General features: G+C 41.2%; 1 protein-coding gene across 2 annotated transcripts in view; it reads left to right on the forward strand.

Moving 5' to 3' along the window:
- The window catches only part of LOC126457996 (DNA polymerase delta catalytic subunit), a 167,785-nt gene that overhangs the window by 91,302 nt on the left and 63,916 nt on the right, over positions 1 to 12,567 (forward strand). For both annotated transcript variants that reach the window (XM_050094764.1, XM_050094765.1), the window contains exons 6-9: positions 5,504 to 5,718; positions 9,201 to 9,367; positions 9,514 to 9,659; positions 9,736 to 9,835. In XM_050094764.1, the coding sequence (XP_049950721.1) occupies positions 5,504 to 5,718; positions 9,201 to 9,367; positions 9,514 to 9,659; positions 9,736 to 9,835 (628 nt within the window). The remainder of the gene's footprint in view (positions 1 to 5,503; positions 5,719 to 9,200; positions 9,368 to 9,513; positions 9,660 to 9,735; positions 9,836 to 12,567) is intronic.

The raw sequence follows: 12,567 nt of genomic DNA on the forward strand, positions 1-12,567 counted from the left end.
GGGAGAGGGTAAGGAGTCATTCCAATCCCAGGAGCAGAAAGACTTACCTCAGGGGATAACAGGACAGGTATACACTCGCGCACACACACACATATCCATCCGCACATGCACAGACACAAGCACATCCTTTCATCTTTCCCTCTCCTTCCCTCTTTCCTGATGAAGCAACCGTGGGTTGCGAAAGCTTGAATTTTGTGTGTCTGTCTGTGTTTGTTTGTGTGTCTATCAACATACCAACACTTTCATTTGGTAAGTTACATCATCTTTGTTTTTTGATAAAGGGAAACATTCCGCATAGGAAAAATATATCTAAAAACAAAAATGATGTAACTTACCAAATGAAAGCGTTGGTATGTTGATACAGACACTAACAAATACAAACACACACACAAAATTCAAGCTTTAGCAACCCACGGTTGCTTCGTCAGGAGAGAGGGAAGGAGAGGGAAAGACGAAAGGATGTGGGTTTTAAGGGAGAGGGTAAGGAGTCATTCCAATCCCGGGAGCGGAAAGACTTACCTTAGGGGGAAAAAAGGACAGGTATACAGTCTCTCTCTCTCTCTCGCGCACACACACACACACACACACACACACACACACACACACACACACACAAATCCATCCGCACATATACAGACACAAGCAGACATATGTAAAGGCAGAGATGTCAGTCGAGGCAGAAGTACAGAGGCAAAGATGTTGTTGAATGACAGGTGAGGTATGAGCGGCGGCAACTTGAAATTAGCAGAGGTTGAGGCCTCGGGGGTAACGGGAAAAGAGGATATATCGAAGGGCAAGTTCCTATCTCCGGAGTTCTGATAAGTTGGTGTCAGTGGGAAGTATCCAGATAACCCGGACGGTAACACTGTGCCAAGATGTGCTGGCCGTGCGCCAAGGCATGTTTAGCCACAGGGTGATCCTCATTACCAACAAACACTGTCTGTGTCTGCCTGTGTCCATTCATGCGAATGGACAGTTTGTTGCTGGTCATTCCCACATAGAAAGCTTCACAGTGTAGGCAGGTCAGTTGGTAAATCACGTGGGTGCTTTCACATGTGGATCTGCCTTTGATCGTGTACACCTTCCGGGTTACAGGACTGGAGTAGGTGGTGGTGGGAGGGTGCATTGGACAGGTTTTACACCGGGGGCGGTTACAAGGGTAGGAGCCAGAGGGTAGGGAACGTCTTGGTTCATCCCTATGAAATCCCCAAACCACCTTCCCTACCCTCTGGCTCCTACCCTTGTAACCGCCCCCGGTGTAAAACCTGTCCCATGCACCCTCCCACCACCACCTACTCCAGTCCTGTAACCCGGAAGGTGTACACGATCAAAGGCAGATCCACATGTGAAAGCACCCACGTGATTTACCAACTGACCTGCCTACACTGTGAAGCTTTCTATGTGGGAATGACCAGCAACAAACTGTCCATTCGCATGAATGGACAGAGGCAGACAGTGTTTGTTGGTAATGAGGATCACCCTGTGGCTAAACATGCCTTGGAGCACGGCCAGCACATCTTGGCACAGTGTTACACCGTCCGGGTTATCTGGAATCTTCCCACTGACACCAACTTATCAGAACTCCAGAGATAGGAACTTGCCCTTCAATATATCCTCTCTTCCTGTTACCCACCAGGCCTCAACCTCCGCTAATTTCAAGTTGCCGCCGCTCATACCTCAACTGTCATTCAACATCTTTGCCTCTGTACTTCTGCCTCGACTGACATCTCTGCCCAAACTCTTTGCCTTTACATATGTCTGCTTGTGTCTGTATGTTTGCGGATGGATTTGTGTGTGTGTGTGTGTGTGTGTGTGTGTGTGTGTGTGTGTGTGCGTGCGTGCGTGCGTATACCTGTCCTTTTTTCCCCCTAAGATAAGTCTTTCCGCTCCCGGGATTGGAATGACTCCTTACCCTCTCCCTTAAAACCCACATCTTCTCGTCTTTCCCTCTCCTTCCCTCTTTCCTGATGAAGCAACCGTGGGTTGCGAAAGCTTGAATTTTGTGTGTGTGTTTGTGTTTGTTAGTGTCTGTATCAACAGACCAATACTTTCGTTTGGTAAGTTACATCATCTTGTTTTTAGATATATTTTTCCCACGCGGAATGTTTCCCTCTGTTATTTATATATGAGACAGCCAGGATGATTGGGTTTGTGGAGCTTAGGAAGAAGGTAAAACGTTGGGGGGGGGGGGGGGGGGTTGGGCGGAGGCAAGGAGTTCTTTGGATTGAGGTGTTAATCCTTGTGAGAGGCCTGAGGTTGTAAGGAGGGGCTGTGGGTCGGTTTGAATCACAGGAATGGGACCTTCATGGCAGATGCTATATGTAGAGGTGTCAGACAGCTCATGTAGACATTCATTTACATACTCCTGTTTATCAAGTACCATAGTGGTAGATCCCTTGTCTGCTGGGAGGATAATGATGAAGTCAGCGGCTTTTAGTGAGTGAAGAGGCTGAAGTTCTGCAGATGACTGGTTAGGTAGGGTCATGTTGTAGGGACCTTACGAAGGTTTGTGAGGCAATGCTGGATTTGAGGAATTCTTGGAAGGCTTGTAAGGTATGATTTTGAGCGAGTGATGGTGGATCAAGTTGGGATCATGATTGTAAATGTTCAAGGCAGGGCTCAATGTGAGGTTTGTGGTTGGAAAGGTTTTGAGATTGGGTAGCAAAGTGATATTTTCAGTTGACATTACATGCAAAGGAAAGTAGGTTCTTTGCCAAAGCAGCATGATTAAATGCAGGTTTAATGCTGACAGTGAGACTCTTAGATAATGCAGATGATTCAGGAGGGATATTGCTTTAGACAAGAGGTTGAGAACACTGCACTGTTGTAATTGGTTCTTGTGATTGAGTCATTACTGGTCTGAGAAGCAAGTTTTAAGGCTGTGTGACGTTAAGGAGGTTGGCCAAGCTTGGTTTGTAGGAGACAGCACTGCAGAAGGACAGGAAGAGAAAAAAACCATGTTCGGGTAGTTTAGGAAAAAGTGGGATAATATTTGATGTGAAGTCTGATATGTTGTTGCAGTTTGAAGTTGGTGTGGCAGATATCAGCCAGGGAAACAAGAGAGGCAGATAACAGCAGGATGTTGTAGAAGGAGAGAAGTCTGGTGAAGTGGAAATAGGCAGACGAGGCATATATAGGTCACAGATTAGCTGGGTAAATGCAAGAATTGCTGTATTTGAAACTGTAAAAGAGGTTGTTGTAGAGTAGGATTACATCCAGAAACAGGGACTTTCAATGTTAGGTCTTTGGGAGTAACATCAAGGGGCAAGCAAGTTTCAAGAAACAAATGTGGAACCTCAATTTTGATAGTGCAAAGTCATGTTTTTGAAAAGAACAGATGTAGTTTATGGCAAGAGAGGAGTGTTAGGCATGGTGGGAGTGGCAAAAAGAGAAGCAGAAGAGAAGCAAGAAAAGTATCAGAAAAAATTAGTACAAAATTTGTGAGAACAGCAAGGATTAAAGAGAGATAATGAGTAGGCGAGAATTTCTCAGCAGAAATGTGGCCTGTATGATACGAAAAAATAATAAGAAAAAAATTGGTAGGGAAAGTTATGAAAGGAGATAAATTTTAAAAACTGGGCTAAAAGAAAGAGGAAGTCATAGGAGAAAATGTAAACTATTTTGTTTGGCAAATAAAGTAATGTAGGACACAGCGGTAGCAATCAATCAGAGCAGTTAGGCAAAAAAGAAACACAAAAAAAGTGAAAGAATTACATATAATGAAGGTAGATGGAGGGTAGAAAAGAAAATAGCTGTCAAATTTGCAAATAAACCAGTGAAAGACATCAGGAAAAGACCTGGAAGGTAGTGAACAGTAAACAAATTGTCGTAGACAAATTCACAAATCACAGTGGAATTGTTACATGCAAATTCGTCACTAACAGTAGGCCTGTATACGTGGGCAGAAATCTGTCTGCTGCTGAACATTTCCTCAGTCAGCACCCACCTACCTTCTCATCTTAATCAATTTTATACTTACCAACCACTACTTCACATTTGAGGGGCAGACTTACAAACAAGTCAGGGGTATGGCCATGGGTACCAGGATGACTCCTTCCAATGCTAACCTTTTCATGGGTTGCTTGGAGGGGGCTTTCCTGTGATCCATAAGCCTTCAGCCCCTGGTTTGGTTAGATACGTTGATGACATCTTTGCCATATGGACTCATGGTGACGCTGATCTGTTAAAATTCTCTAAATGCAATCTCCCAATTAAATTTCACATGGTCCTATTCTGAATCCCTTGCCACTTTTCTTGATATTGTTCTCATCCTCACTGGAGGCCAGCTGCACACTTCCATCCACATTAAACCTATAACGAACAACCATACTTATATTTGGACAGTTGTCATCCTTTCCATGTCAAATGTTCCTTCCCATACAGCCTTGGTATCAGAGGCAAACATATTTGTGCAGATGCAGACTTCATACAGCAATACACCACCATTCTCACCTTAGCCTTAATAGGATGCAATTACCCCACCGGACTAGTTCAAAAGCTGATTTCCTGGGCATCACATCTATTTCTGATACTGCTGATCCCCCAAAAAACAATTTAGGAGTACACCACTTGTCACTTGGTATTAATGCACACAGAGACCTACTAGCAATCTTTGTTTACAAACATTATCACAATGTAGATACTTTTGATAAATACACTCGGTGGAAGGGGGGGGGGGGGGGGGGGACTGGAGACACCACAAAGCAATTATCCGGATGTGACAGAAGTCAGCAGATGTGATGTACATGTACAGACAAACAAACGATTACAATTTTAGTAATATTCAAGCAAAAGAGCTTCACAAATTGAGCAAGTCAGTAATGCATTGGTCCATCCCTGGTCCATATACAAGCAGTTATCTGGCTTGGCATGGATTGACAGAATTTTTGATGTCCTCTTGAGAGATATTGTGCCAAATTATATCCAAGTGCACCATAGATTGTCAAAATCCCGATCTGGTTGGAGGGCCCTGCCCATAATGCTCTAGTCTCAGTTGGAGATTGTTTGGCAATGTTGCTGGCCAGGGTAGGGTTTGTCAAGCAGGAAGACAACCAGTAAAAACTCTTACCGTGTACGGGCAGGCATTATCTTACTTTAAGTCCAAAATGGCTTGTCATGAAGGGCAACAAAACGGGGTGCAGAACATCAGCAATGTACTGCTGTGCTGAAAGGGTGCCATGGGTGATAACCAAAGTGGTCGTGCTATGAAAAGAAGTGGCACCTCTGACCATCACTCCTGGTTGTCGGGCCATATGGCAGGCAACAGTCTAGTTGGTATCCCACTACTGTCCAGGGTGCTTCTCATTAACTGGAGTATATTTGTCTTCAGTAATGAGTTCCGCTTCAAACTGCGACCTAATGACCAGTGAAGACATGTCTGGAGAGTGCAGTAGCACAGTGTTCTTCACATATTGTAATTTTTACTTTGTTCTCACTTTTCCTCTGTTGTGTCAAGAAATATAGTTCCTTGTGCATCTCCTTAATCAGTCATTGATTGTTTCAGGTTTATGGTGGACACACACATGGTTGGATGCTCCTGGGTGCAGCTTCCAGCAGGCAAGTGGCGACCTCGCCCTACAGCTCATGTGCAGTCCCGTTGCCAGATTGAAGTTGACATATCGTGGGAGGATCTCATAGCACATCCCCCTGAAGGAGAGTGGAGCAAAGTAGCCCCTTTTAGAATATTAAGTTTTGACATTGAATGTGCAGGAAGAAAAGGTGAGTGGTTGACTCTTCTCAGTTTCATTCACCAGACAGTATTTATATATTATGTAGCCATATAGTGTATGGCTATATGCATTATTTTATATTTATAGTATTGCTCCAGAATAAGTATTCTGTAGAGCACTTTCATATGAGTTGCACGCTAATATCTTGTATTGACGTTTTGTCACAAGTTAAACAGTTACTTGACTGCTCTTTCTTTGGCCAAATTATATGATAAATTATTAAATTAACAAATTATTTCAGTAAAGTTATGCATGGAAACAGATAAATCAGGACTACAAAATTATAGTACACTGGATTTCAGAAAGAATTGCATTTTAATATTGGAACATTCTGGGAAAAAAGTTGATTGTGCATAACATTTGAAATATTAATTTTTCAGAAAAAGAAAAAAATTGCTAGAAAGAGGAGAATGAGGGCTCCCAAATAAGTTATTTTAGCAGTATTGATTTTTAATGTGCGCACTTTAAAATTAGCATCAGGAGTGGTATAAGAACAAGTAGGATAATTCCACCTGACCTGTTACACTGTGTGGAATTTACCCTTTCAAATCAGGGCAGAGATATGCTGTCAGATAAATAACAGAAAGGCATACAGAAGGAAAGAACAGAAAAATCATTATAACTTATACCTGTGTACCATTTGTAATAAGTAGTGAGCACCATTCCAGTTGCATATAATGGTGCTTAAAGCCTATCTTTAAATCGAATATCTTTCAATCATGAAAAAATGAAGGAAAAATACAAATTCCTCTAGTGTCGTAACATATATTTGTACTTCAGATTGTGGCCAGCTATTGCACACAGAAAGCTTTAAGTTATGTCCACAAGATGCTTTCTTCTTTTTCAACTTTGTACATACTCTACACACTTTCAACAGTACACACATGTATTTTGCCTGAAAAGATAGATAAACAATATCCTTTTTGGGAATTGTGTGTGTGTGTGTTTTTTTTTTTTTTTTTTTTTTTTTTTTTTTTTTTTTTTTTTTTTCCAAGACCACGCTTGTAACCAACTATTGTGCATATGTAGTTGTGTTGGCTATTGTGTTTTACTTTTTATTTTCTGGCATGTTGTGCTTGTGAGTCACCAGTGTTTGCTCTCTGGCATATGGTTGAGCCTCCAGCTCCTACAGGTATTTTATTGTTGCTGTTTTGTCCAGGGTTCCAGGTCCATGGCTTTACGTGATGTCTGATATCATCTTGAAGGTTTAAATAACAATCAGAAACTTTGAATAATTTTTTTAAATATAATTATTAGCCTCCAACGTAAATAAAAACATTTATCTGCTGCAATATAATATGACAAACCTCAGTGTTGCCACCATACTATTACCAGAAACCAAAATAAAGTACTACCTGCACTTTTCAAACCAAACCACCAGCTGTTGCTCACATCACTCCACCACTAACTGCCCACTCTGTTGAGGCAGGCATTTATACAAAGATTCTTTGTTAAATTCTTATGGCATGAGCTAAGCCACACATCACAAGAACACAATGTCTATTGAATCAAATTATCATTTATATAGTTTCAAGTGAGGTGGAAGGCTAATTCTAAGTAGGATTTAGTGCACAAAAACAGAGCTTGGGGACTGTCACAGACAGCTGGTTCTGTTTACATGCAAATCATGTTAGTAACACACCGATAGAACAAAACATAGTGATAGAAGGACTTAAAAACATACAAAAATGAAAATCGTTACAAAAATGCCAAAATAAAAATTGTTGTTGACATGTGTATCAAATGATTGCATTTGATTAATAAATTACAAATTTGGAATCAGGATTTTTGTAGGCGAGGATATCTGTCCCTTTTTTCCCCCTAAGGTAAGTCTTTCTGCTCCTGGGATTGGAATGACTCCTTACCCTCTCCCTTAAAACCCACATCCTTTTGTCTTTCCCTCGCCTTCCCTCTTTCCTGATGAAGCAACCGTGGGTTGCGAAAGCTGAAATTTGTGTTTGTGTGTTTTTTATTGTGTCCTATCTACCAGCGCTTTCTCGTTTGGCAAGTCACAGCATCAAAAAACAACAATGCTGAACCCCAAAAGTGCCCCACTTGTGAAAAATAAGTTACAGCATCTTTGTTATATATATATATATATATATATATATATATATATATATATCCACGTGGAATGTTTCCCTCTATATATATATATATATATATATATATATAATGGAAGGAAACATTCCACGTGGGAAAAATTATATATAAAAACAATGATGAGGTGACTTACCGAACAAAAGCGCTGGCAGGTCGATAGACACACAAACAAACACAAACACACACACAAAATTCAAGCTTTCGCAACAAACTGTTGCCTCATCAGGAAAGAGGGAAGGAGAGGGGAAGACGAAAGGAAGTGGGTTTTAAGGGAGAGGGTAAGGAGTCATTCCAATCCCGGGAGCGGAAAGACTTACCTTAGGGGGAAAAAAGGACAGGTATACACTCGCACACACGCACATATCCATCCACACATACAGACACAAGCAGACATATTTAAAGACCCATGTCTGCTTGTGTCTGTATGTGTGGATGGATATGTGCGTGTGTGCGAGTGTATACCTGTCCTTTTTTCCCCCTAAGGTAAGTCTTTCCGCTCCCGGGATTGGAATGACTCCTTACCCTCTCCCTTAAAACCCACTTCCTTTCGTCTTCCCCTCTCCTTCCCTCTTTCCTGATGAGGCAACAGTTTGTTGCGAAAGCTTGAATTTTGTGTGTGTGTTTGTGTTTGTTTGTGTGTCTATCGACCTGCCAGCGCTTTTGTTCGGTAAGTCACCTCATCATTGTTTTTTTTTATATATATATATATATATATATATATATATATATATATATATATATATATATATATATCAAGGGAAATCTAAAGACCTTGATTTACAAAAATAGGAGACAATTTTGCACATCTCCTGATAAAAAATTAAATGTTTTGATTAAGTAACAGAGAGAAGTGTGTGTACGGAGGTCCTAGGGTTCTATTCCCATCCCTTTTAGTGGCAAACTGTCAGATAATTCAGTGCCACAGGTGAAAATGCTTAACTCATCTGTGACATTCAATCACACACAGTCAATCCTATGTCACAATTATTTAGTTGGTGGCTTTTTTCATATGAATAAAGCATACGTCACCACTTGCTGCTATAGCAACTTTCACAAATGAGGTTTAAAAGGATGTTTGCTGATTGTTTCCTGTTCTTCCATGGGGAGCATTGTTTCAGCTGCTTGATTGTTGTTATCCTATCAAATCGTTTGTCAGGAGAGTGTTGATCCCCTAATGCCATCATCATAATATGTACCTAGTTTATCATATGTATTTGTGTATGTGAAATGGATGCACCAGTTCCATGATGTCTGATTTACAACTCTCAAATAATTTATCTGTACCCAGATATCTATATCTAGCCCTATTTACATTTTTTGCTTTAAATAAATTGGATTGTGATGTGAAAATAATTATTTATTCAACAGGTGTATTCCCGGAACCAAATCATGACCCAGTCATCCAGATAGCTAACATGGTAATTCGTCAAGGAGAACATGAGCCATTTTTGCGTATTGTTTTCACTCTTGATACTTGTGCTCCAATAGTAGGTTGTAAAGTTTTGAGCTTCGACAAAGAAACAGAGATGTTGGAAGTAAGTGAAGTTTGCTGTTCATAATAGTACCTGTCAATACTCAGGCTTTCTGCATTGATGTTGTAATAGAAGTTACATGTTTTTGGATTTGCTTTATTTTGTCGTATTAAAGTTGTTGTTCATTGGTATGTCTCTAAATTTTATAGAAATGGGCAGAATTTGTGCGGGAAGTGGATCCTGATCTATTTACTGGCTACAATATTAATAACTTCGACTTTTATTATCTAATTAGTAGAGCTAGTCATTTGAATGCAAGAAATTTCAATTACCTTGGAAGGATTAAAAATATAAAGTAAGTAAATGCAATTGTTCTTCAGCTTTGTACCCAGTGTTACAACATGCATTTATTTCACCATAAACTTTTGTAGATCTGTTGTGAAAGAACAAGTTCTACAGAGCAAACAGATGGGGCGACGGGAAAACAAAAATATCAATGTTGAGGGTCGAGTCGCTTTCGATCTTCTCTTGGTGAGTTGAATTCTTTATTTAGTCACTGATTTACATGAGACTTCTGTGTAGGTAAAATTAATAAAATCTGTCCAGTTAGATGCTAAAATAGTCTACATATGTTTGACTGTAAAGAAAATGGGTAAAAATTGTCGCTAGTATTAATTTCAACAAGGAATGGGTATAATAGGATTTAAACTTAAATACACTGACAGAAATTTTTTTTTTAAAAAAATATGAAAAATAAATAACAAGCCCAAGAAATAATTAATGTAGGGTAATGAAATTTTGGGAATATGTTTGTCTAGGTAACATATTTAAGTTTTCAATGTTAAAAGCCCCAGGTTAATCTAAGCATGAGAAAAGTCATTGCAAATGTGAAATGAAATACTGGTACATTAATAACCGGTGTAACCGCCAGAATGTTGAATGCAAGCATGTAAATATGCAGGCATTGTGTCATACAGGTGCTGGGTGTCAGTTTGTGGGATAAGAGTTACGTGCATATTGCACTTGGTCTCTCTCTCTCTCTCTCTCTCTCTCTCTCTCTCTCTCTCTCTCTCTCTCTCTCTCTCTCTCTCCCTTATCTGATGCTTTTACATCTTTGGGGAAGTGTTTTGAGGAATTTGTAGCCTTTTGGCTTTTACTCCACGTGCTTTGCTTGTGTGTGAGAATTTTTTTCCCCTATGATTTTTGGATGTGTGTAATATGAGGAATGTTCTGCATGTGTCTGGTACTTGCCTGAGGTTGGCGAGGCGATTGATTTTAGAGGGAAAGGAACAGGGTTAGGAATTGGAGATAAGAATTCTCCCTGTAACTTAGTCATTGAAGATCGTTATTGGGCATTTGTGCCTGCCGCGGGACATGTCTTACTGACCTAGGGAGTGCGGATGAGGTCATTTCCAGATGTGAAAGAGCTCTCATAGAAGGCCCTTGCCACTTCTTGGAAACTCTCTCTCAGGAAGGGGATTTCAGATGCGGCGTTAGGATTACCAGTGGGGAAACCCAGAGGTAGGTGCAGTGCCCTCCTAAATGTGTGGTTCTGGAACCTCTGGAATTTTTCCAGTTGCTGCTTGGCGACTTTTCCCCAGACAGGGCATGCATACTCCATTATTGGCCATTTAAGCACCTGGTACACATTTACTCCTACAGAGCAGGGAAAGGGAGCTGGTTGTGTTGATGCTTGGGACATTCTGGCACAGACCTTCCCGTAGACCTCATCTATGTGGGGCATCCACGTAAGATGAGAGTCCAAGGTTACGCCATGATACTTGGCGGGTCTGTGCCAGGAGAGTTGGATTCTGTTTAGGTAAACGTTGAGGGGGGAGGGGGTTGAAGGGGTCCGCACCTTCCGAGCTTCCGGCTGATCAGCATAGCCTGCATCTTCTCAGAGTTGATGGTGATGTGCCAGCGACGGGCCCAAGTTTCTGTGTCATCTAAAACCCTTTGTGGCCTACGGATGATCAGGTCCTTGTTCGCATTACATTCGTAGAAGGCTGTATCATCTGCATATAGTGCAGTGTGCACCCCAAATAATAGCTCTAGGTGTTTGTCGAGGCCACAGTCTACAAACTGTACAATATGGATCCCACAACTGATCCCTGAGGCACCCCAGCATGGATACGCCTTCTGATGGAGGTGGGTGTTTCTATCTTATCAGAGAAATTTCTGTCCATGAGATAGCTTTTAAGTAGCTTAACTATGCTTCCAGGGAACCCTTGTGTGTATAACTTGCTGAGTAACCCTCTATGCCATACTTAGTCAAAGGCTGCAACTATGTCTAGTAGCACTATCCCGCAGTAACCTCTGTGGTTGAAGTCCTCTGTGGCTGCTTCAACCACTCTCATGATGTGTTGTGGGGCAGAGTGGTTCTGCTGGAATTCGAATTCTAAATCCAGCAGAAGTTGCTCCCTGGTAATATGTTCTTGTATGGGTATTCTGAATGTGTGAAGAGGGGCAGCAGCCTTTTCAGTAGTTGCAGGGGCAACAGTCTGGATGATTGACTGATCTGGCCTTGTAACACTAACCAAAACGGCCTTGCTGTGCTGGTACTGCGAACGGCTGAAAGCAAGGGGAAACTACGGCCGTAATTTTTCCCGAGGGCATGCAGCTTTACTGTATGATTAAATGATGATGGCGTCCTCTTGGGTAAAATATTCCGGAGGTAAAATAGTCCCCCATTCAGATCTCCGAGCGGGGACTACTCAAGAGGATGTCGTTATCAGGAGAAAGAAAACTGGTGTTCTACAGATCGGAGCGTGGAATGTCAGATCCCTTAATCGGGCAGGTAGGTTAGAAAATTTAAAAAGGGAAATGGATAGGTTAAAGTTAGATATAGTGGGAATTAGTAAAATTCGGTGGCAGGAGGAACAAGACTTTTGGTCAGGTGATTACAGGGTTATAAATACAAAATCAAATAGGGGTAATGCAGGAGTAGGTTTAATAATGAATAAAAGAATAGGAGTGTGGGTTAGCTACTACAAACAGCATAGTGAACGCATTATTGTGGCCAAGATAGACACAAAGCCCATGCCTACTACAGTAGTACAAGTTTATATGCCAACTAGCTCTGCAGATGATGAAGAAATTGATGAAATGTATGACGAGATAAAAGAAATTATTCAGGTTTACGGGAGACGAAAATTTAGTAGTCATGGGTGACTGGAATTCGTCAGTAGGAAAAGGGAGAGAAGGAAACATAGTAGGTGAATATGGATTGGGGGGAAGAAATGAAAGAGGAAGCCGCCTTGTAG

This window comes from Schistocerca serialis, chromosome 2, assembly GCF_023864345.2.
Source record: "Schistocerca serialis cubense isolate TAMUIC-IGC-003099 chromosome 2, iqSchSeri2.2, whole genome shotgun sequence".
In the NCBI taxonomy this organism is placed as follows: domain Eukaryota; kingdom Metazoa; phylum Arthropoda; class Insecta; order Orthoptera; family Acrididae; genus Schistocerca; species Schistocerca serialis.